This window comes from Nelumbo lutea, chromosome 7 (genome assembly GCF_056320005.1).
Source record: "Nelumbo lutea isolate HS-2025 chromosome 7, American lotus-T2T, whole genome shotgun sequence".
Taxonomy (NCBI): domain Eukaryota; kingdom Viridiplantae; phylum Streptophyta; class Magnoliopsida; order Proteales; family Nelumbonaceae; genus Nelumbo; species Nelumbo lutea.
The window spans coordinates 31,961,981-31,988,528 of NC_142690.1; the positions used below are offsets into that span (position 1 = coordinate 31,961,981).

General features: G+C 37.0%; 1 protein-coding gene and 1 pseudogene across 1 annotated transcript in view; one reads left to right on the forward strand and one right to left on the reverse strand.

The window, feature by feature from the left end:
* Positions 1 to 18,310, reverse strand: part of ETFQO (electron-transfer flavoprotein:ubiquinone oxidoreductase) — a 56,570-nt gene extending 38,260 nt beyond the window's left edge. The window contains exons 1-8 of the mRNA XM_088954907.1: positions 17,604 to 18,310; positions 13,234 to 13,310; positions 10,798 to 10,904; positions 9,959 to 10,040; positions 9,771 to 9,879; positions 3,458 to 3,504; positions 3,249 to 3,323; positions 2,660 to 2,776 (exon numbers count right to left, since the gene is read on the reverse strand). Of these exons, the coding sequence (XP_088811033.1) occupies positions 2,660 to 2,776; positions 3,249 to 3,323; positions 3,458 to 3,504; positions 9,771 to 9,879; positions 9,959 to 10,040; positions 10,798 to 10,904; positions 13,234 to 13,310; positions 17,604 to 18,108 (1,119 nt within the window). The 5' untranslated portion in view covers positions 18,109 to 18,310. The remainder of the gene's footprint in view (positions 1 to 2,659; positions 2,777 to 3,248; positions 3,324 to 3,457; positions 3,505 to 9,770; positions 9,880 to 9,958; positions 10,041 to 10,797; positions 10,905 to 13,233; positions 13,311 to 17,603) is intronic.
* Positions 18,311 to 21,422: 3,112 nt separating this feature from the next.
* On the forward strand, positions 21,423 to 22,164 carry LOC148845991 (uncharacterized; annotated as a pseudogene).
* Positions 22,165 to 26,548: the final 4,384 nt, after the last annotated feature.

Genomic DNA, 26,548 nt, shown 5'->3' on the forward strand with positions numbered 1-26,548 from the left:
ATTGTGTTTCAATGGATGTTACCTTTGATGAGTTCACTCCTTTCAATGATTCATCTCGGGGGAAGCATAGTTCACAGGGAGAGTATTTGTCACAGTTGTTTGCACTCCCCCTTCCTGTCCCTCTTGAGTTTCCTTCTATTCCTGATGAGTCAAGGGGGGTACAATCACCTCCTGCTCCTTCTAATATTCATGTTCCTCCTCCATTACCTCCTCGTCCTCCTTTTAATCCTAGGTGGTACCAGCGGCAAAGGACCAGGAGTGAGCAGATTGTTTCCTCCACATCACATGAGCCTCCTGCACTTCCAATTACTGAAGAGAAAACAGGTACTGATACCATCCCTTTGTAGCCTTCCTTCCCAGATCTTGGTGTCCTTATTGCTATTAGGAAAGGTAAACGGAAGTGTACTGTACATTGCATTTCCAAACATCTTTCCTATGGCCTTCTTTCTCTTTCATATTATGCCTTTCTTTCTTCTGTTGCTTCTAACCCTATACCCAAGTCTGTATCAGAAGCTCTTACTATTCCAGGATGGAGGGATGCTATGAGATCTGAAATAGATGCTCTACACAAGAATGACACATGGGAAGTGGTCGATTTGTCTGAAGGGAATGAGCCAATGGGTTGTAAGTGGGTGTATACCATTAAATATCATGTTGATGGCTCCATTGAGAGGTACAAATCTCGATTAGTTGCAAAAGGCTATACGCAAACTTATGGAATTTACTATCTAGAGACTTTTGCTCTTGTTACAAAGATGACATCTGTGCAGGTTCTACTAACTTTGGTAGCTCATTTAGATTGGCCTGTTTATCAGTTGGCTGTGAAAAATGCATTCTTGAATGGAGAATTACATGAGGAAGTTTATATATCTCTCCCACCAGGGATGTATGGCACAGACATGGAGGAAAAAGTGTGCAAGTTGAAGAAGCCTCTCAATGGACTCAAATAGTCGCCTAGGGCGTGGTTTGAAAGGTTTAGGGCTGCTCTTGTTAACTTTGGTTTCGTATAGGCTCGGTTTGATCATACCCTCTTTGTGAAATGAGAGGTTCATTGGTGGTATATTTCATAGTTTATGTTGATGATATTGTAGTGACTGGCACTAATGTGACAGGGATTGATGATCTCAAATCTTTCCTTAATATAGAGTTTGAGATCAAAGATCTAGGAGAGTTCAGATATTTCCTTGGCATTGAAGTGGTTTAGTCTAAGGATGGAATCTTTATCTCTCAAAGCAAGTATGTTCTAGACTTGCTCACTGAAACAGGCAAAATGGGTGCAAGAAGAGTGGCTACTCCTATTGATATGAGTCACAAACTTTCTGCCTCTGATGGAAAACTATTGAAAGATAAGAGAGTGTTTCAAAGGTTACTAGGGAAACTGTTATATCTTTGTATGACTCGACCCGACATTGCATATGCTATTAGCTGCATTAGCCATTTCATGCATGCTCCCAAGGACACTCATATGGAAGCAACAGAACATATTTTATGTTATTTGAAGAGTACGCCTGGGAAGGGCATTCTTTTTACTAAGCATGGTCATATGAAACTAGAGGCTTACACAAATGTTGACTGGACAAAAAACATTGATGATAAGAGGTCAACTTCGGGATACTATAGCATGGTGGCAATTAATATTGTTTCTTGGAGAAGCAAGAAACAATTTGTTGTTGCTAGATCTTCACCTGAGGCCGAGTATAGGGCTATGGCTCATGGAGTTTCTGAGTTACTTTGGCTTTGATCCCTGATGGAGGAACTAGGTGTTGAGTATGATAAGCCATTGATGCTATATTGTGATAATCAGGCCGCCATCAACATTGCCCACAATCCGGTGCAACATGATAGGACTAAACATATTGAAGTTGACAGTACCAGAGAAAGAGTGGCTTTTGGAGAAGTTTGTCTACCATTCATTACATCTAAAGAACAGTTAGCTAACATTCTTACCAAGGGAATCTCGAAGGCCAAACTACAACATAACATTGGCAAACTAGGCATGATTGACATCTATGCTCAGCTTGAGGGGAAGTGTAGAGAGAAGGGTCGAATGGACCATAGGCTGCTCTTATTTCTTTATGTTTCTATTCCTTTTTGTTAATGGGCCTTTATGTTTCTTTATGTTTTATGCTTAATTAAGTTAATCGCCCAATTAAGGGCCTCCTTGTAAATACAAAAACTTTGTAATTTATTTTTAATGAAAAGATTAGGAAAGGGAGAGATGTTCGAATAACTCATCTCCCAAAACCCTATTGCAGCCGACTTCTTCTTCTCTCTTTGCTGCTGATATCTAACCTTTTTTCACACTTTTTAAATCAGTCCTCTCATTCGTTTGGACTGTTTTTCTTCTTTAATAAAATTTTCTCTGTTATCCATTAAAAAAAAAATGATTCTTCTTGTCTAGCTGTCCTGTATAGATTAATAATCAAAATCAAAATTACAAATGCTTGAAGGACAAGAAGGGAACTTGGAAAACAAAAAGAACAATAGTAAGAAAAAAATATAGTAAAAGAAAATGTCTAAAATGCTGAAATTAAAACCAAAGAGAAATGTAACCAAATAATGGCTTACAAGATGGAGATGCAATGTCAACAAATAATTCATGGTAATTGGTTTTCTGATAACAAGAAAGAAATAGAAAGAAAAACAAAATCATACTTACCTGTCTATCTTTCATGTGGTACAGAAAGGAACCCCCATATGTCTTACTGTCTAATGGCCATCCCACTGTATGAAGCACAAAACCAGGTTTATGCTTGCCTTCATCAATTTCCCATACCTGGATATGCCACAAGTTAGGCATTTTTCTTCATTCAATATGCCAAAGTTTAGTAGGCATGAGCTATAAATTTTCTTTCTGGAAAACTAGTTAGCATTTGGTGAGACTCAGTAAAACCAATAACTGTGGAAAATCATGAAAAAAAAAATCAAACCCAAAACAATGACCACTCAGAAAAAATTGTGTAAATTTTTTATTATGTCAAAGAATCTCATCATGGGCCCACTGCATTGGTCCTATGAGAAGGAAACAACTATTACCAGGAACGAAAGAAAATTTAGTAATAGTAGTGAACAAGATTAAAAAGTCTGGACAAGACAGGAATGGAAAGGCATATAAGTCATAAAGGCCTCCTTTAGGAGGAAACATCATTAAGAATGAGTAATCAAATTAAGAGAAAAGAATGAGATCGAGAAAACATACAACAAACACAGATCTCAAGAAACAAAATTAGCAAATGACTATAAATTACCTCTTTAATGCCTAAAGCATATGTCTGATGTTGTGCATTCCCTTTTTCTCTCAGTTTGTAATCTCTTATTATTTTCTGTATATGTACAACAGAAAGGTCCAACTTAGTAAAAGAGGTTTGCAAAAAAATAATAAAAATAAACCAGCAGTACCACATAGGAGAATTAATGTTTGAATATATTATTAAATCTACTAGACTTTTGAGCAAACCTCTGATAAAGAGCCTCGGCATCCTTCAGCAAGAAGTGTTACACGCCCTGCATACTCACCCATTTGAGTTCAGTATAGAGACATCAATCTTGTACAATTGTAAACTTAATCATTATTAAGAGAATAAATCTATGCCAATGGAGCTTTTGGGTGGAGGGGGCCTGATGCAGGAGCAGAAGAGTCTAGGTTGCATCCGGCCACCTCAAGAATATCTTTTTTTTTGGTCAGCAAGGAATTTTATTAATCATTAAGAAAATTAAGGAGAGTACAACAGGTTGGTGCAAACAAGACCCAATAGGCATCAAAACTTAAACTTTTGCCCAGAACAACTGAGGTCTACTAATTCCCTACATTAGCCATTCCATTTGCAGTTCTCCTTACCCAACTAAAGGTGGCATTGAGTTCTCAAAAACATCTTTCACCCACTACCAGAGGGTTTCAGCAAGTTTGTACTGGGTGAAAATGTGATTAGAGCTCTCCATTTTTTTTGGGTGATAAATGAGTAAGATTTTATTAATCCGGCAAATAAGATTTACAGGCAATCCATGGAAAAGGCATGAAGTGTGCAATCTTTCCTTTAAGACTAGTTACAGAATTACAAGTACAAAAGAAATTACACAGAAGCCCAAAACAAAGTAGCCCAAAGAGCCCCATGTTTTGCAAGTGAATCAGCCATTGAGTTTGCCGATCTGCATACCCACTGAACTCTGATTGTCATATTCCTTGTTAGCCATTTCACCTTTTTGAGAAAATCTCTAAAGCCCCAGATCACAGAGTCTGGATCCTTCAACCAACCCACTATCACCTGAGAGTCCCCTTCAATAATCAGATGCTCTATTCCTAGCTGGTTTGCGAGCTGGATTCCTTGTACAGAAGCAAGTAATTCAGCCCTTAAAGAGTCTCCACACCCGCAGGACCTGAATACAAAGATATAAAGCTACTGTCTTTATTTCTCAGCACTCCTCTTATGCCTAAAGGTCCAGGGTTACCTCGGCTACTTCCATCAAAATTCAGCTTAATAAACTCCTCCCCAGGTGGCATCCATTCAACCACATATCTGTCCTTTCTGGTAGAAGTATTAGCCACTGCTAACCAGCTTCTCCATAGGTCATCGAAAGGGTATGCATCAAAGAGATTTAGCGTTTTCAGCCACTTAATTGTACCCTTGTCAGAATACATTCTTTAACTTCCAAAAACTCCTTTCTTTGTCACAAAAAAATCTGGTATTCCTTTCTTCCCAGACAGTCCACAACAAAGCTGCTCTTATGCACTTCCACATAATTCTCCCTCTCTTTGTGTGCCATTCAAAGGTAGACAGACTAAACACAAGTCTCACCATTGCACCATTGCACAAAACACAAGTCTCACCATTAAATACCATTCTTCTTCTTCTCAAGTTTCCTTCATTAAACAAGAATTAAGAACTCTCCACACCAGAAAAGAGACTTTTGAAGGCACTGGAGAATGCAAAACCAAATCAACTGGGAAAGAAATCTCATCCATCCTTGCAACCTTGGGGTAAAAGGATTTTACAGAAAACAAACCAGATACACTGAATCGCCCTTGCAAGTTGCAACCTTTAGATCTTGTCAGCATGGCTCATCTTTCTGACTCGAACAAGTTGACATTCCCATGGAGCTTAGTCTTAAGTTGTCCAAAGATGATATGAGTTATTATGTGATGCTACACTATACAAACAACTTGTGGTCAGTTTTACTTATGTACTTTTCAGTTTCTTTTCTACCTAAGGAGTACTGTTGTATCATACTCCATATACACTGAATCATCTTTGTACTTGTACTTGTATCACTCTCTTTCTAAGGAGTAAGGACAGAATTGTCCATTTACTATCTTTAATATATAAAGATCTCTTTCTGGATCATTCTAGACACACCCATACAGCCTATTTCTGTTTGACTTGCTCTATAACACGGAGGAACCTAAAATCTATGCATATCTATCCACCAACCTACTCCCCAACCTCAGACCTACCAAGTAACTTTTTTCAAGATTGATCTACAAATTTGACACTTTCTCAAAGCATCTAATTAAAGCCAACAAATTGACTAGATCTTCTTCACCTCTGTTTTGGCAACAAGTAATGATATCATCAGCAAACATAAGGTGAATAATTTTTTTTTTTCTGCAGTGATGATATCGGAGAAGGCAATGCTACACCAGGGTGTATATCATTTTTTTTTTTAATATTAATAAAGAAAAAATTCCATTCAACCAAGCAGAAAATACAATGGTTTGGTGGCAAGAAGTCATCCCAACTCTTACAAAGCAGATGCAGAGCAGAAACAAAAAATTACAACTAGACTTGTACATTCAAAGTGTTTCAGAAGTCAACTAGACTTATACATCAGGGTGTATATCATTTCATGTGTATATATACTTAAGAACATAGGAACCAGTCAACTTAAGATAATCTAGTAAACACTATTGTCAACATAAATGTGAGTCGATGCATTTGATATAAAATGCAAATACCTAATTAATGGAGCCCATTTAGAGAAGAACCTACCTAAAACCTGGCACTTGACAACCCCAACTTCCCAACATGCAAATCCATCAAATTCCTTTGTGTGAGCAAATAAAGTTCAAACATTAGATTTTACTAGAACCAATCGTAGCAATTTTTCCTAGGTTTATCTCTGCTCCGGTTTTTTTTCTGATCAGTAACTATCAGTATTTTTTAGAACCCATAATTTAATGATGGATATGGCACTAAACAGAACAGAATGGTGAAACAGAATTCATGTATCTGACCCATAGACATGGCTTAGATGATGATGAACTATCAGCATTTTATTAAAATACAGTATGTACACTATGCTTCTTAACAGTATAAGTTGAGCCCTCGATCAGTCACCTCCCTTACACCCAAGATAAGAACTTATTCACTGTCCTACTGCTTATGTACAAACTACAATGGTTTTCCATTTACCTCTTCCCTAGCTAGTATATCTGCCATTCAATTGGAAAACCTGGGAGTCCCATCTGAAACTGCACCTTAGTCATGTGCCAAGTATCTTGCCCCTCAAATATTGTGCCATAAGCTCCAAGATCCATCCCCTCCCTCTTCTGTTCACCCTATCACCACTTGCAAATCACCCACCACTATTATAGAACCATTGTAACCAGGTGAGCAAGGTCCAAGGATTCTAGAACTGTAGCTCCTTCACGATTTCTGAGCATTCCTTCCATCTTGGATCAACCAAGGAGTTTTAGAAGTGTTGGAGAGAAGAAAGTAGGCCTAAAAAGTTCTCTCCATTCTGGATTATTGTATATATTATGTACAATACAACCCAAGATACCCTTTCTTTTTTTTTATCAATAACAAGAAACTTTATTAATGATATGAAACTTTAAGTACAAAAGGGGGAGGAAAAATGTCTTAACTCCCCACCCACAGAGTACAAAGGGAAAAAGTCAAAAGTTAACTCAAAATAAAGATTCCCTATTCACCCATTGCTTGGCTAACCCGTCAGCAAATGAATTAGCAGTCCTCTTCACCCAGCTGTAATGCAACACAATATCCCTACTCAGCCATTTGAATTTTTTCTTCTCATTGTTATAACTCCACAAACCATTGTCTTCTTCTTTTAGCCACGTAATCACCACCTCCGAGTCACCTTCAAGGGCCAAACATCTGATGTTCAACTCCCTTGCTCTTTGGATACCTTCCAGGGCTGCAAGAATCTCAGCCCTAAGAGAGTCTCCTTCTCCAATTGGGCTTGAGAACATGGCAATGATAATCCCATCATCATTCCTGAACACTCCCCCAATCCCAAAAGGCCATGGGTTCCTTAAGCAGCAACCATCGAAATTCAGTTTTATGAACCCCGAGGGAGGAGGGGACCAAGAAGGACTATGAGTCCTCTTACATAGGGCAGAGGAAGATATCTCTTTCCAATTTCTTACCGAATCAGCCACAGAATAACCTGAGAACAGCTCCATAATTTTCAGCCAGTGGGCTACCCTTAAAAGTATTAGATCTAATAAGTTTTCTAGGGGTCTTTCCTTGTCTAAAAATATTCGTGAGTTTCTTTCTTCCCATAGGGACTAACACACTGTTGCCCTAATGCTTCTCCACATAATCTTCCCTCTCTTCTTCGACCATCTAAAAAACCATCTGAAAAAGAAGAAGAGAACAAGCTTTTGATGCTCCCATGGGGAATCCAAATACACCCAAAGAGGCAAAAAACCCACTCCCATATTGTTTTAGCAACCGAACAAGTAACCATAAGGTGGTAACTAGTTCCCCCATCAGCTTTACAGATACACCTATTAGGAAGTAAACAATAATTGGGTCTCTTTTTCTGAAGTAGGTCATTTGTGTTAATTCTTTCCAAGAAAGTTTCCCAACAAAAACTACCAACCCAAGGAGGAATGGGCTTACTCCAAATTTCTTTAACTGGGAAGGACAACCCAATAGGATCGGAAGGCTGAGTTAATGTCTCAAAAAACGAAGCACAAGAGAAAATACCTGATGAGGAAGGAATCCAAAATTTGGTGTCCTCCTTATTAGGTTCCAAGAAAACACTTTCAATGATGGCTAACAAAGACATTCATAAAAAAAAAGGATGGCTAACAAAGACATGATGTGGCCCAAGTCTATATCCCTAGTTGCCCTTCTCAAACCTAGGTTCCACCCAAAACCAGAAGGAGAGTCTGAAGGGCTTAAGAAGGATGATATGGGTGCATTTTTCAAATCTTATAGGGCATACAAAGAGGGAAATTGGTCCATTAAAGGTGAGCACCCAACCCAATGTTGTTCCCAATATTTTATTCTATTACCGGAGTTAAGACCATACCTGATCCAAGGGGAGAAAACCGGAAGCAACTTATAAATGGCTTTCCAAGGAGAGGTTGTTGTAGCCCTTACCAAAATTCCAGGTTCCCAACCATTGTCTTCCAGCCCATATATGCTAGCCACAATCTTTGTCCACAATTTGTCTCTTTCCAATGGAAACCTCCATAACCATTTCCCCAACAATTCCATGTTCCTTTTCCTAATATTCCCAATCCCAAGACCTCCTAGCTTTTTACATCTAGTTACCACCTCCCATCCCACCCTATGGTCCCGCTTTTCCTTTCCAGGCTCCCACAAGAAATCCTTCATTAATTTTTCCAAAATGTTAGAAACCTTTGTGGGGATCTTAAACATTGATAGGAAGTAAACATGTAGGTTAACTAGGGTTGACCTAATCAAAATGACTCTCCCCCCCCCTCCCGCAAGGAAAGATAACTTTTCCTCCAAGAAGCAAGCCTTTTTTCAAATCTTTCCACCATCGGGTTCCAAAAGCTTACCTTCTTAAGGTTATCCCCCAAGGGGAGGCCCAAGTAAATCATAGGCCAATCCGGGGTTGCACAACCTAACACACCTGCATATTCACTTAGCTCCCTCTCCTTCAAATTCACACCCACCATACTACTCTTATCCAAGTTCACCTTGAGATTAGACATTTGCTAAAAGAGTTGTATTGCCAATTTTAAATTCAGGATATGTAAACAATTTTAAATTCAAAACTTACGTTCTGAAAGAAAGTAATTACATTCTTAATTGATTGAGGAAGGTAGAAAACAATATGCAGAATGTGAAAATGCACATAAGCACATTAATGCATGCAATAAGGCAAGTTCTCACTCTCAAAGGCAAAAACTAAAGCTTAAATAAGAAAATCCTTTCAGGTGTAGAATCTCATCGACTAGACAAAAGAATATCTACAAAAATTGACAGAAAATATTTGCTAATGACAAGGAGCATAAAGAACAGATTGATGACCATGAGTACATAACTAGGTAAGCTGGTTACAAGGCACACCATAAGGGAAAAAAAATGCCAGAATTATATTACAGGTATGAATATGTGCTCAAAAGCTTTGTGTGAGAGAAAACGTAAAATATCCATGGACTAGAATCACTAGACAGTATGGATGCCAACTACCAGAAAAGTAATACCATGACTCAGCCACATGGTGGTAGCACCATTCATTTAGCATGCCAATTTAGGAAATCTCTTGTGCTAGAGATCAAGTGATTGGATTGCCAATGATCGTTGGTGCTATTGCATTCCTCTGAAAGTTTATACACATGCAAATTGTATGGTTATGCAGACATACAACTGAAACAATTATTAATTTTAGAAAACCTTAGAAAGAGTTCCACCCCCTCTGTGTCCATCATAAGACAAGGATAACTAACAAATATAGTTATTTCATTTTATCTAGGATTCTGGATGTATAAATGAGGCCATTTCATCCATCTAGGATCACAGATTGTCTGGAAATAAATCAAGAATGCTTGCCTTTTAGTTCAACACCACGCTGAAAATTTTCCCTTTTTGAACCATCTTTAGAAATGCCCATATCATTAGTTCCAATTCCCACAACCTTGTGATTTGCATCATACAAGATCTGCCAATACCAAACTCATATATAATCAATCCTCAATAACATATGCTCTGCTATGTACCAAGTCAACAGAGGAGAGTACCTCACTAGCTGCAAAGCCTGGGTATATTTCAACTCCCAATTCTTCTGCTTTCGTTCCCATCCAACGTACTAACTGGCCCAAACTTCATCACAGGGCCTAGGATTGTTATTTGTAAGCTTTATAAAGAGGAAATGGTTCCTTAAAGGTATGAAAAAAATGAAAAAAAAATGGCAGATAAAGCCAACATAAGTAGATAAACAAAACATGACCAAAAGTGATATTATCTCAAAGCAAGGGAGAGGAATGATATAGTATAATAAATATTGAATTTGTTAGAGCATCTTCTTAAAATAGAAGATATTACCAAAATTTCTCATGACAAGAGAAGGTTACAACTATTTGGAGCATGGGTTAAAATCTTCAGCCTGCCACCCTATATTGCAACAAATTGTGTTTTGACACATATGCATAAATTAGAGAACCAACCTCTTTCACAATGAAATAGCGAAGATGCACCAAATCCAGTGTAAATTTTCTTTTCAAATACAACCAAATGACTTTCAAATTTTCTGAATAATTAAGATGAATCATAAAAGTTTGAAACATACTGGAGTTACCACATTCAACAACTTCCCCACTGATATTAGTATCAAAATATAATGAGTCTTGGCTGTGACTGACAGATCCAATTGATGTTACAACATTGCAGACAAACTGGAGCATGTCTAACAGATAAGCCATGAAAGTTGAATAATTACTTTACTATCAAAAAAATGAGAAAAAGTCAGTGAATGGCTTAAGGATTTTTGGGTAGGCAAATCAGTTCCAAACACCTGAATAGTAAAGACATTCTTCTACTAGACTACCTTACTCCTATTGTAATCAAATAAAGGAACTACCTTATTACATAATTTCCTCTGTTACCAAAAGGACTTGGAAGTGAAAATGCATGCTCCTTTGTCAGTAGCCAAAATTTGTCAGAAGAAACAGGAACACAGACTGGAGACTGCAAATAATATTAAAACATATGTAAGAACCCAATGAGAGAAAAAAGTGAAGGTTACTGCAAATTAAATAAACATTTCTAGGATAATCATACTGTTTTAATTAATATTCCATTACCAAGTCGATGCATATTCTGAATTTGATCAATGAGAACCACCTGATAAGGCTCCATTTAGAAGACATCTTTGACAGAAAATCAGCTTCATTGAATAATCTAACCATCTGATCAATACACCTTTTTTCTAGAAAGTTCTACCTTATCTTCCAGGCTATTAATAAACAATAAAATTGTTTGGGTGGCTAGGTTCAGTGAAATGTATTAGAGTTGTAGCCCATGAGGAGGTCAAACTCAATGGCTCTAAACAGAAAAAATAGAAAAAGAAAAGACCAAATATATTTAATTTTTCTCAGAAGATCTTCTACATGGAACGAATAAATAGAGTGCTTTACCTAAATTACTCATTGTTTTATTTTTCATCAATAACTCAGAAAATCGATTTCATTAAAATTAAATAAAGCAGTACAACAAGAAGTTGTGAAGGAAACAAAGAGGACACCAAATGCCCAAACCCCCAAATATTACATAAAGACCCAAAACATAGACCGTCTTTGTACCCCTTGTTAAGCCAAACTGTTCGCCAATTTTCTAACCCAATTAATTTGAAACAGCATATCCCTGGAGAGCCTTTTGAATCTCCTAAGGCCATTCCTTAGGTGCCAAGAGACTCCTTCCCCTTTTCTTAACCAGTCCACAACTGTTTTGGAATCACCTTCAATAATTAGACGTTCCAGGCCCAATTCCTTAGCCTTCTCAAGCCCAAATACAGCAGCTAAGGATTCTGTATATGCCACTTCACTATGCCCAGCTGGACCTGAAAATAAGGCACAAATGTTGCCTTCATCATCCCTGATAGCTCCTCCAATACCTTCAGGGCCTGGATTTCCCACACTGCTCCCATCAGAGTTCAATTTGAACCAGCCACGAGGTGGAGGAGACCAGACCACTGCTTCAAATTGCTCAAACAGACTATCCTATAAGTTCTTTGACAAATTTACTTCAAGGATATAACCATGGCTTGAGTTATTCTGAAAGAGGCATAAATGTTACCATCTTTGCTTAAATTTTGCACCTAGCAACTAAGGGGGAGAAAGAAAACAAAAGGAAGTGCACATATGATTGGAACAACCTCTCTGCCTTTGACGTACCATAGCACACATGCACAAAGAGCTACCATGGTATTACAGCAAAGAAATCCCCTAGCCAGTTTTTTATCATAAGGATGTGTTTGGTTTGAAGGAAAAAGTAGGGAAAGGAAGGGAAACCTATACAAGGTCTGTAAAGGTTTCCATACATTTCCCTTTCATTCCCAACATTTTCCTTCAAACCAAATATAGCCTAAAGGAAGAATAGATAATATCAAATTGGTAAAGAGATTTCACTATAAAAGATAGATCATACACCCTATTCCCCAATCAAATAACAGAATCCAACCAATAAACACAAATCAATTCATTCATTCTCATTAACTATTTACTATTTACTAAACACAAAGTTGACCACAAACTTGAACCAAGAGCCTCTGTTCACATCCTGAAATCCTGGATGAATTAAAAAATTAAAAACCAGTCCAAAATAATGGAAAAAAAATATCATCAACAAATCTTCTTCTAGACAATTTTTTGTCTTAAAAGATATACCTATTACTTCTCTCCAATATCCCCCAACAGACCATGAAAGGGATGACACTCCAAAGCACTCTAACCTTCTTACCAAAATATCATTGCACTAAAATATCATACATACATATATGAGAGGATACACCACAACAAGATAAAATAGGGTTTAGGGGTGATTTTAGGACTGAAGCTACAGATTGGTTATCTTATGGTCTCTCAAAGCTTATCTACAATTGAAATTTTGTCAAAAAACTATAAAAATTCAAAATGGGGAAAATTGGTCTAGGATTGAAGTTTTTCAATGAAATTTTAAAGGTAGAATTTTAATGATAGTTGTAAAGGGCAACCAAGTTTGATAGGGCGGTCAATCCTACTAGAACACAAAAAAGAAGAAACTAAAAAGTTATCACTGTCATATGAAAACAATAACTCCTAACCGATTTAACCAACAACCTTGAAATTTTGAAATTTTAAAAACAAACCATATCTAGACAAATCAAACTATTAGGCCAAACCCTATAGACAATATGTAAATGTCCAAAGTACCCCCCCCCCTATTGTAAAAAATTAAAATATATATACAAGTAATCTAGAAATTTTCAAATTTGATTCTTTATCTCTTCCACCAAAAAGTTTAGTGTGCATTTACACACCTCCTCCTGTCTCCACAGTGGAAAAAGTTCATCAAGTGCACGAGGCTCAAAAACATTCCCCGATATGATATGAGCACCTGCAATTACATGGAAACATGACTTGTAAAGAGCAGAGAATATTGGTTCCCAAAATATGATCAATGTTTACTAAAATTATAAGTATTTATAACTCTTAGAGACTCGACACAAGTGACACAAGGCAAATAAGTTTTATCTATGTAGAGAATAGTTGTTTGTGTTTCTTTTCACCATATACACTAGTGTAAGAGCACATTGTCACGGACCTAGACTCCTCTAGTGTCTTGTGCGGCACTTGCACAGCAATCCGTCGCTCCACAAGTCAACCTTCCCTACTTAGAGCACTCTCCTGGCTTTTGAGACCAAGTAACTTACCATCTCGTCCCTCACACTAAGGCACACCCTTAGGAAACAAAGGCACAATGCACACAATGCACACAAGGAAAGAGAGATAGAGAACTCAAAGGAACTCCTTGTATTGCTCAAGAGAGGGACACAACACTTGAATGTTTGGTTGCTTATTGCTTGATTGCAAATGAGGGAGGGGGTCCCCTTTTATAGGCACTTCCACCTCCTTAAAGAATTTCTCTAGAACATGGGTGTTCTAGACTCCTACTTCTAGACTTATATGAATGCTCTAGAATAGTTCTAGAAGTATGTACAAGTATGTACAAAGTTCAAGCGGTCTTCATGAGGCTTTTGGAATGCTTTTGAAATCTCCTTGAACTCTTCTTGAAGTGTCTTGGGGCTTCTGAAAGCTTCTAGATTGTTCATGGAACCTCTTCCATCAGCCCTCTCCTCGGTAGGGTCGACTCAATCTTGTCACCTCGTGATAACATGCTATGCACATGTGCAAGTATTAACCATATATGATAATATGAAATTTGGATTCAACTTTTATGACTTGCAACAAAACCAAGGCAATGTTCGCCTTATATGGTATAGATGTAGTGTTATCAATGCAGTGAGGCAATGACTAGTCAATGCTTAGGTGTTGACTAGATGATATGAAAAGATATGTTCTAAATTTAAGACATCAGTGCAATCTCGTAAATTAGTTAATATAGTGTACAACTATGTAATAAAATAATGAAATTGTACATTTAGTTTACAATCTTCATTTTGCAAAGATAAAAAGTTAGGCTAGATAAGCTAGAATATGAAATTACAGCCTTTGTTTTCCAAAGGAAAAAAAATGCAACCTTGACTATCAGATCAGATGTACCCTTTCTTTGTGATGAGTCCATACCAGCACACTAATAATTAGTAGAAAACTTAAAAGAACTTCTCCACTGCCTTCTTTTATTTCATGCTTTTTTTTTCTATTTTATATCCACCACCCAGTCATATTCCATCAAAAATTTTTAAGCAACAGTAGGAATATAACAAAATTAATTCTATATAATTTCAAATAAGTAGAGATACAAACAAATAAATAAAGCTTTAACATAACTTTGTGGTTGATTAGGTTAACTATTCATTAATTTCAAGTCCATTTCCCAACCCTCTATCCCACAGCCTTTTCCTTCAAAGGAAATTTGGTGCAGACCGGTTCCACCAAAGATTATGGCATTTTGTTGGGAAGTGTATTATGGGAAAGTAAACACTCTAGATAACCTACAAAAGCGAAGACCTTTCATTTATATTTCTCCCAACTGGTATGGGGAGGATTGTTATCATCTACTAATATCTTGTCCATTCTCTGCAAACTTATGGGTTTGGCTACTCTCATTGTCTGGGAGCAGTTGAAGATTACCAGCTGAAGTCCGCTTGATCTTTGAACACTCTACTTTCCTTTGGCCTAGTAAAAGAGGGAGAATCATGTGGAAATGTACTTGTGCTGCCTTGATTTGGACCTTGCAAGAGAAAAGGAATGGTAGATTTTTCAAGAGAAAGGAGGATGCAGGAACTGAAGGAATGTGTGTTGAATAAGGCAATTCTGTGGCTGAAGATTTTGGAAATCTTTCAGCAATTCTCCTATGACAACCTTTGGAGAAACTGGGCACAAGTAGCAAGGTGCTCTTCCATTAAAAATAAGACAGTTACAAGGTGGTCCTCCATCTGAAGGCTCTTTATAGCTAAACTTTGATGGAAGTAGCTTGGGCAATCCTGGGCTGTCTGGAATGGGGGGTGCTCTAAGGAATGAGTTTGGAGAGGTGGTACTGCTTTTATCTGCTGTACAAGGGGTGCAGACTGTGCAGTTTGCAAACCAATTGGGGGTAGAGCATCTAATCATTGAAGGGGATTCCAAGGTGGTGGTGTGCTGGCAGAAAACTCCCAACAATACAATATGGTACTACAAGAATGAAATTAAGAAATTTATTTGACTGACAAGGAACATGTTGGTTTCTATACAGTGGGTGGGGAGACCAGCAAATGCTTTAGCTGATGTGTTAGCCAAACAAGGAATAAATAGGGAAGAATTGTTTTTGGGCTCAGCTGTGATTTATGTAATTCATTACTAGTTTATTTATGAGCTTTTGGGAGAGGCTGCAGCTCGCACATCTCCATGGGTTGTTGTATGATGTTTCAATTCTAAAGCAGTTTAATAAAACTTTTATTACTCATCAAAAAAAAAAAGATCAGAAAATACTTGGGCTGATAATCTAGCAAAGCAAGGGGTGAATGGAAATCGATTGTTTTGGGAAAATTTGTAATAATCTACTCGGGAAGGGATAGCCATAGTTTTTAAGGCGCCAAGGCAAGGCTAGGCAACAAGGGGAAACCTTGTCGCCTAGTCGCCTAGGCGTTGGATTTTTGTAAGTAAAAACTGCATATCCTAGGGTAGTTCCCTAGGTTCCATAACCATCTTTCCTTAATAACTATCTGTAATTTTCATAAGAAAATTATAAACTTCATGTTTGAGTCTAGAAAATCAACATATTTATGAGAAGAAAAAGAAGAAAGAAAAGAAATTCAAAAAATATAGTGGTTGAACCCTATTTTTGTTATAGGAAAAGAAGAAGAAAAAATGTGTTGATTAGACAAAATTTTAAGCTCCTCCCTTACTTATTGGTTCAGATTTTGAAGTCTTTGAGGGATCAATACAGCAGTTAGCAATGTTTGTGTTGATTAAACCCTAACAAATAAGAAAATTAAAGAAATTAGTTTATAAACACAAAAAATGAATTTTTTTTATGAATAAAAATGAATATTTTTGTTTAATAATGTCTATTTTATATTATAATTTCAAAAAAATAACAATATAAAAGTATTTTATAAGACAGTATACAAAAGTGCTTGGCAACTAGGCGAAGCGAGCCTCCAAGGGTGCCTTGTCGCCTAGGCGCTGCCTTGACAACTATGGGGATAGCATGACTATGCTCTCAATTTTGTATAAAAAAAACTGTAAAATTTATGTTTATATTAATAAAAGTTTTGTTCTTAGTTTCTGATCAAAAAGGGCCTAGTGCAATCAATTTTATATCCCATGTATACAAAGTGACGACTTTAAAACTCTCACTTGAGATCACTTGAGAGAAGATGCAATAAAATATTGTTTCCTGTTTGTATACATTTTTTTTTCGGGTAAACCATTTGTATACATGGTTGGGCTAACCTGATATAAAATCTAAGTGTTATTTACTACTTCACTTTTTTTAAGGGAGACTCTCAAGTTCATCTTTTCTTGGGATGTACCTAGACCAAAAGCTCCAGGTTTCTGGGGATTGTCCAGGTTTCTGGGGACCAAGACCTTATATCCGAAGTCAGAAAGTGTCCTTTTCCGGTATTATATCTCACTTAAGAATCATGATTACAACCTCTTCAGTCTCTTTTGCTATGGAGGGTCCCCAATCTCCAATGAACTCAATCATCTGAACTTAATTCAATTAAGAGACTGTGATAACAGCTTAAATGGATGAATTTAACTGCATCGTCTTTTAGTGACCAGGAGAGGTTGTGAGCTGTTGAGGTTGGGTTGATTATATATCCTCAAATATTTTATTATTAAATTACTTTAGCCACTAAAAGACAAAGCAATAAGTCAGTCAGGTCAGCATTTCAGCCTTTATCAAACGACCTCTAAGCCCTATCCAACTATTTGGATGAGCTACAAGAGTCACGCTTCACCATTCCATCATTATATTGCAAGCTAATATTGATCGTTTTGTTATGTCAACATGATAATTTTTGCATCCACCTGGCCTTCCCAAATAAGCTAAGTAGTATAGTTCTAGAAGATGGTAATCATTGTATATCTAACAAAATATCACTCTCTTTATTGTAAGAACAAGCTTGGGCATTTTAGGAGGGATTAACAACAGCTACCATGTTTACTTCAGAAATTGCAAGCTAATACATAGAATTAAGAGCCCAAATCAGTCAAAATCCAATAAAGCAGAGGTACTCACCCACTTCAGCACCTTTCTCGACGACACAGATGGACAAATCAACATCCTTTTCTCGGCATAGCTGCTTCAAACGGATCGCCGCCGACAACCCAGCGGGCCCAGCTCCCACAATGACAACATCGTAATTTATGGACTCCCGTTCGGATTCACTAGAGAAAGTTCTCGACCCTCCAGCCGAACTGCGAAGTCGCAGAAACCCAGCTCCTTCTTTGAATGGACATCTCAAACTAGAATTGCCAAACAAGGATAGCCCATCTCCCTTTTCTGCCCAATTTGTGAAGGCCAAGCCCTTTACAGAAAACCCAGGCAAGAAAAAAGAAGCTGAAGAGATTGGGGAGCCGAAATTGAATTGAATTGAGGAGGGAATGCTATTGTTGATTGGATTAGACAGATGGGTAGACCTGAAAATGGATTTAGAGGACGAATTTTGGATCAAATGTGATATTTTCGAACTGTGGCTCCTGAGACTGTTCGATTTGCAGAGAATAGAGAGGAATCCGATCATGGCTGTACCGTTTTGCTGATGAGACTCCAAGGATGATATAAGGCCGACGGGACACTTTAATAATATAAAAGGGTCTCGCGCTCGCCGTCTCGTCAGTCGTCACTGATGTTTGTCCATCTTCGGATCTTCCCTACGTTTACACATGTCAGAAATAGGCAGCTTTTGGAGGTTCATTATTTGCATTCCTTCTCCGTGAGATGATAATGATGGTACTTCATGGTTCAAATATGTGTAGTAATCGTGCCGGATTCGGATCGGATCCTGCAACATCCGAAGACAGGTCCAAACCGAAAAATTAATCTCCCCTATAACCTATTGGGATAGGGTGTTTGGAATCGTGTGCATTTATTAAATAAATACTATCACTTACGCGGCACTTCAGCATTTCTCCCATTATGTGAATCCCTATTCAGAGGTACTTGTAAAAGTAGACTTCAGTTTATGTGTGCGCCTAGGGAAATACCATTTTAGTGTTTATAAATTATTTTATTGATGTGGTGCTTAAGTGTTAATAAACGGGTTTATCATTACTTTTCTCGATTTTTCAAACAAATCAAGTACAAAATGTTTAGTCAATAAGCGTCTATAGTTCCAAACACATACTACAATTTCAAACCCAGCATTGGATCGATTACTAGTTGGACTAACTAGGTCCAATAGAATCGATTATATTTTTGGCTTCATAGTTTAAAAGAGAAAAAAATAATAATAACAAAATAAAAACTAACAAAAAAGCTAACCTAGTTCAATTAGAACAAGCTGAATAGCGAAGATGGTTGCTACTTGCTACACAAAGCAAAGCAATGGCCCAAGGTCCATGGTTGAATGCAAGGGTGTTATTTGGATTGGATTTGGTATAATCTAATCCGGTCTAATATGAGCTTGGATGAGGTCTAATCTAATCTGATGATTACTTTGGATCATTTTGGATCGGTCCAATTCAATGTCTAAATTATCGAATTTGTTAAAATTGGTTTTAATTTAGATTGTTTCCAACCCAAACTTAGTCTATTGACACCTGTATTCTCACCTATTATCTATGGATGCATCAGGTCCAATCCAACCCAATAAATATTTAGATCATTAAGTCTAGAGTGATCCAATTCAATATTTCTCAACAATCCATCCAAATTGATTTTGATTTGGAGAGGTCCAACCCAAAACTAGTCCATTGATACTACCCCTAGCTGAAATGAATCAACATAGTTACTAGGTAGCTACTTTTGACATGATGGCATCTACTATGTCTCATGACCAAAGGCTCGGTTTGGAAAGAATACAAATGCAAATATGTAGAGTACACAACCTTGTATTTTGTATTACTTTGCATGTAGTTGTACTAAGCATATTTGTATTCTTAAACTAGCTTTAGAGTGGCAATAAGATCAAATTTATCCCACCAATTGATTTCTATAGTTCTTTCTATAGCAAATGGCATCCATGAAACACCTAGGTGATACTTCCACCTTAGGATTAGGGAAGCGGATAGGTCTTGAAAAACTTAAATTGTCTTACATGATCATGCTCCAGATAACTCCTCCCTTAGCCAAATTTTATATATTTATCTAATAATTCTTTTTTGGGGAAATATATCATCGGACACTCCCCAAGATGTCCACCAGAGATAGACCCTGTCTAGATATGGGCCTTGAAAGTCTTTTGAGAATCTAATGAACCAAGAATGACGGAACACAGTATTCTGGATTAAGAATACCTTGTACTAGGCATTTTGATAATCCTAGTAGTTGAATGCTCTGGGTCTTCAATCAATTGTCCTAGTGATAAATTTATGTCTATTGAGTTCTCCCCATGAATCTTTAGTAATGAATATAACAATTACTAGCTTTGAATAAGCTATACCAGTTTTTCTACCTTAAAATAGTGTTGGATTCTGACATATCCCCTCTGAATAAGGATCTCTTCATAAATATCTTTGGCCTTTATTTAGATGACAAATAGAAAAATGATGTCCCTCTAAATATTCAGAGACGAACACATTTATTGCTCCATCAATATTTATGGAGGATGAAATCATTGATGCCTCCGCACAACTTATTGTTATAATAAACTCATAAGAGTTAGTCATATATTGGCTAATATCAATCTCATAAATTGGGAGAGATTGATCCCTATTTAAGGGAGAATTAGTTCTATTGGACTAATTAGTCCTATAAGAAATTGGGCTGGACTAATGAGTCCTTCTATTGAATTGCCTCTGATTGATTAATTAGTCCTATAAGAAAATGGGCTGGACTAATGAGTCCTTCTATTGAATTGCCCCTGATTAGGGCTTGGAAGACAATTCCTGTTGTTGTTTGCCATCTTTAATTAGATGTCCTTGGAGAAATTATTTGGTTATAAAGTCAGGAAAAACATTATCAACACCTTTAATATATTTAATTTTGTAATAAAAAACTGATAAAATTGTTTTCCATTGGGCAAAAATCCATTTTGAAACCAAGTTTTTTACATCTTTTTTTCCAAAATCTCTTTTGCAGATTTACAATCAATTTGCAACGTAAAATGTTGATTTATTAAATCACCTTGAAATTTTATTATGCATTGTTATGAAATTATAGGCTGTAAATATATAGTATTAGCCCAATTAGGAATAGCTTGATTATAGGAATTATTCTTTCTTTTATTTTTTTCATATTTTAGTATCTACAAGGCTGTATGATTTTCTTCCTTTTTTGTATCTACAAGACTGTATGATTTTCTTCATTTTTTGTATTTGCAAGGCTATATGATTTTCTTCCTTTTTAATATCTATAAGGCTGTATATATATGTACTACTTTCTCAATAGAAATACATCAATTTCTTCCAATTCTTGTTCTATCACATGGTATCAGAGCTGGAGACACAAATTCTAGTCTGAAACTAATTTCTGGTTTTCTTCCCACTGCTGCCCAAGTGAGCAGCTTTGAATTCTTTACGTTGCCCAAGTGAGCAGTAGCTGCGATCTCTAGGTCACCCATTCCAAGTGACATCTGCATCTCACCACCCCTACCAGTGGAAGCAGAATCCCAGATCGGCCTACCCACCTTCACCCATCTCTTCTTCACTTCGATCGGGAGAGGGCTTTCAAGTCTGCAACAGGTCGAAGAGTAGCACAGCAGCCTCAGTGTTATTCCTGTGATGTTTGTTTGCCCATCAGGAAAGTATTTCTTCTCTGTTCTTTTTATATAGTTGATATTTCGGTGCGGCCAGATGTGGTTTCTTGTCGTTTGTGTGTTGCATCTGCTGTCGATTCTATTTAAGTGTGTTTTATTGGCTTTTCTGGTTGGTAAAAGTTTAGTTTCCTGTGTTTATGATGGCAGTTGAACAAAAGAACTTGGCTATGCCTAGTGTTATCCCCATTCTGTCTAAGATCACTGAACAAAAACTAAATGGAACTAATTATTTAGACTGGAGTAAGACTGCTCGTTTGTATTTACGGAGTATCTCTAAGGACAACCATCTGACTAAGGACCCTTCTACTGATGAGACCCGCACTAAATGGCTAAGGATTGATGCTCAATTGTTTTTTGCAAATCCACAATTCTGTTGAGAATCAGTACGTCAGTCATATCTCTCACTGTGAGTTTGTAAAAGAACTAATGGAATATTTGGCTTAAGAAAATATTTCTCGTATTTTTTATGTTTGCAAGACATTTTATCGGGCATAACAACATGATTAGTCTCTTTAGACCTATTTCATGAATTTCAAATGCACTTATGAGGAATTGAACGCCTTGTTACCATTCAGTACTGATATCAAAGTTTAGCAGGTTCAACGTGAACAGATGGCTATTATGAGTTTTCTAGCTGGCCTTAATCATCAATTTGATGGTGCTAAGTCACAGATTCTGTCTAATCCTGAGATTACCACTTTAAAAGAGGTCTTTACTAGGGTCCTTCGTACATATACCGGTTCTCATACCTCACCTGTACAACAACCTAGTGCACTTGTTAGTCAAAATAGTGGATCAAATGGCCGGTCTCATTCTCAAAATAGTAGCAGAGGTGGCAATAATAGTGGTTGGAATGCTGGACTCAGGCCACAGGGGGAGTAGTTTGTTACTATTGCCATGAACCAGGACACACTAAAAGGACTTGCTAGGAATTGCTAAAGAAAAACTAGAAGTCTTCTGGGTCTCAATCAGCTCATGTTGTAACTACGAATGATGCTCCACATCCATCATCAAATTAGACCATTACAATTTCTGCATATGAGTATGCAAAATTTACCCAGTATCAAGAGGCATTAAAGAACTCCTCTCAGTCCATCATTGCCCTTGTTGAGTCAGGTAAAACCAATACATGTCTTCTTTCTTCTTCCTCTCAGTGGGTCATTGATTCTGGTGCAGCAGATCATATGTCAAGTAATGCTAGTCTCTTTTCCACTTTCTAATCACACACTTTTCCTTCTTTAGTCACCTTAGCAAATGGTTCTATTTCTTCAGTCCTTGGTTCTGGCACTATCAATCCCACACCAACACTTTCTTTGTCATCCGTATTGGGTTTACCAAAATTTTCTTTTAATTTGGTATTTGTTAGCAAACTCACTCGTACTCTTAATTGTTGTATCTCATTCTTTCCTGATCATTGTCTGTTTCAGGATCTTATGATGAAGAGGATTATTTGTAAAGGATGAGAATCAGGAGGTCTGTACATTTTGGATACCTAGGAACCTCAGACCATTGCCTGTTCTAATACTTTATCTCCTTTTGAAGCTTATTGTTGGTTGGGGCATCCATCTTTACTTTTGTTAAAGAAGTTATCTCATCAGTTTCATGATGTATCTTCTTTAGATTGTGAGTCTTGTCAGTTTGCAAAGCATCATCGTCTATCGTCTGTTTCTCGAGTTAATAAAAGGGCTAGTCATGCTTTTGAATTAGTACATTCAGATGCTTGGGGACCTTGTCCTATTATGTCTAAGACTGGATTTCGATATTTTGTTACCTTTGTGGATGATTTTTCTCGTATGATTTGGCTTTATTTAATGAAATCTCATTCTGAGTTGCTTTCACATTTTAAAACATTTTGTGCTGAAATAAAAACCCAGTTTGATGTGTCTGTACAAACATTGCGAAGTGATAATGTCAAAGAATATTTCTTTGATTCCTTCTAGACTTACATGGCTCGGAATGGAATTCTCCATCAATCATCTTGTGTTGATACTCCATCTCAAAATGGAGTGGCTGAGAGAAAAAATAGACATATTCTTGAAACTGTCAGGGCTCTTTTATTTCAAACACATGTTCCTAAACAGTTTTGGGCTGATGTTGTTTCTACAGCATGTTTTTTTATTAATCGCATGCCTTCCACTGTTCTAAATGATCAGATCCCTTATAAGATTATGTTTCCTAATAAATCTGTGTTTCCTGTTGAACCTCGTATCTTTGGATGTTCTTGTTTTATTCGTGATGTTTGTCCGCAGGTTTCCAAATTGGACCCCAAGTCATTAAAATGTGTCTTCCTAGGATACCCTCGTCTCCAAAAAGGGTATAGGTGTTTTTCTACTCTCTTGAATAGGTATCTTGTGTCAACTGATGTTACATTCCATGAACATCTTCCTTTCTTTACTGCTCCATCTACACATGTGTGTCCACAAGAGGATGATGATCTACTAGTGTATCATGTCACCGGTCCAGACGCTAGTGTTGTTCCAATACCCCCACCACCACCTTCTCAACCAAAACTACCTATTACTCAAGTCTATTCTCGATGACCTAATTCTCCTATGACAAGTCCGGCACCGGTCTCTTCTTCGTCATCAAATCCAATGCCTAGTGATATTGATCTACCTATTGTTCTTCGGAAAAGGTAAACGTCAGTGTACTTATCCAATTTCCTCTTATGTTACCTATGATCGTTTGTCCTCTACTTCTTGTTCGTTTGTTGCCTCTCTTGATTCTGTAGGGATTCCCAAAACTGTTCACCAGGCTTTATCCCATCCTGGGTGGTGTGATGCCATGTTTGAGGAAATGAATGCCTTGACTGAGAATGATACTTGTGATCTGGTCGATTTACCTGCTGGTAAAAAGCAGTTAGATGCAAGTGGGTCTTTGCAGTCAAATTTAATTCTGATGGATCAGTGGCTTGCCTAAAGGCTCGCCTAGTTTCCAAATGATGTGCACAGACATATGGAGTGGACTATTCTGATACTTTCTCCCCTGTGGCAAAATTGACTTTAGTTTGATTATTTATTTCTCTGGCAGCTACATATGATTGGCAACTTTTCCAGCTTGATATTAAAAATGCTTTCCTGCATGGAGCAACCACTTGGGTTTGTTGCTCAAGGGGAGTTTGGAAAAGTTTATCATCTTCGAAAAATGTTGTATGGACTAAAACAGAATCCTCGAGCTTGGTTTGGAAAATTCAGTCAGGTAGTAGAGAGGTCTGGAATGAGGAAGTGCAAATCTGACCATACTGCTTTCTATAAGTTGTCCACATTTGGCATCATTCTATTTGTTGTATATGTAGATGACATTGTTATCACTCGGAGTGACATGAAGGGAATCTCATCCTTGAAATCCTTCTTGCAAAGATAGTTCAATACTAATGATTTGGGGCACCTAAAATACCTTGGGGATTGAGGTGGCAAGGAGTAAAAAAGGCATTTTCCTGTCTCAGAGGAAGTATATTTTGGACCTATTAACAGAAATTGGGAAACTGGGAGTCAAACCATGTAGTACTCTAATGCTTCCTAACCAGCAACTCACAAAGGATGAAGATGCTTTAGATGATCCTGAACGATATAGAAGATTAGTTGGAAAGTTGAACTATCTCACAGTGACTCGTCCAGACATTGCTTACTCAGTTAGTATTGTAAGTCAATTTATGTCCTCTCCTACAGTGAATCATTGGGCAACCTTAGAACAAATCTTGTGTTACTTGAAAGGAGCTCCTAGATGGGGGATATTGTATCGGAATCATGGTCATAGTAACATTGAGTGTTTTTCTGATGCGAACTGGGCAAGTTCCAAGATAAATCGAAGGTCCACTACTGGCTATTGTATTTTCATTGGTGGTAATCTGGTTTCGTGGAAGAGTAAGAAGCAAAATGTGGTGTCACGATCTAGTGCAGAATCTGAGTATAGAGCAATGGCACAAGCTTCGTGTGAGGTTATGTGGGTTTCTCAACTCTTAACCGATGTCGGTCTTAAAATCTCAGTTCTAGCGAAGCTATTGTGCGATAATCAAGCTGCGATTCATATTGCTTTGAATCTAGTTTTTCATGAACAAACTAAATATATTGAGATAGACTGTCATTTTGTTCATGAGAAAATTCAACAAAACTTGATCTCTACAACATATGTGAAGACTAGAGAGCAATTAGGAGATATCTTTACAAAAGCTCTTAATGGAGCTCGGATTTCTTATATTTGTAACAAGTTGGGCATGATTGACATTTATGCTCCATCTTGAGGGGGAGTGTTATGAAATTATAGGCTGTAAATATGTAGTATTAGCCCAATTAGGAATAGCTTGATTATAGGAATTATTATTTCTTTGATTTTCTTCCAATTTTAGTATCTACAAGGCTGTATGATTTTCTTCCTTTTTTGTATCTTCAAGGCTGTATGATTTTCTTCCTTTTTAGTATCTACAATGTTGTATATATATGTACTACTTTCCCAATAGAAAGACATCAATTTATTCAAATTCTTGTTTATCACATGCATAAAACAATGCTTAACATTTCCTTTTTGACATTGGAATATTTCTGTTAAGTTTCATTCTAGGTTCCATAGGTAAATCTAATAATTTCATCATTGTCATTTCTGTTCTGCTTTAGGATCCCTCCATATCCCATTTCACTAGCATCCGTTGCAATGATCTTAGGGATTTCAGGGCGAGGAATATTGAGACAAGGAAGGGTTTTGACTATTTGTTTAATCCTCTTTACTATTTCAGTGAACTGGTCATTCCATTATGGAGGACTTTTCTCAAGTCTTTTTTTTAGTAATTGGCGATCTTTAGCCAAATCTTTGTGGTAGTCTGCTACATAATTAAGACTACCTAAAAATCTTTGAAGTTGATTTTTGTCCTTTATTTCATAAGGAAATTTATCTACAAATTCAATCACCCTTTGGATAGGTGCTACTTTTCCTTTGGATATTTGATATCCTAAAAATCTAGTTCCAATTTGGAAAAGTTTCATTGTTCTAGTTGATCTTGCTAAGCCATTTTCTTTCATGACTTTGAGAAATATACTTAGATGTTTCCAATGAGACTTCAAGGATTGAGAATATATGAAGACATCATCTATCTTAATAATTATAAATTGAGTATAAGGATTAAATATTTCATTCATAATCCTTTGAAATTTTAAATGGGTGTTTTTTAAGCCAAAGGGCATAACGTTCCATTCATAATGCCCCAATGGTACTATAAATGTAGTTTTATACCTATCTTTTTCATTTATTTGTATTTGTCAATGTCCACTTTAAG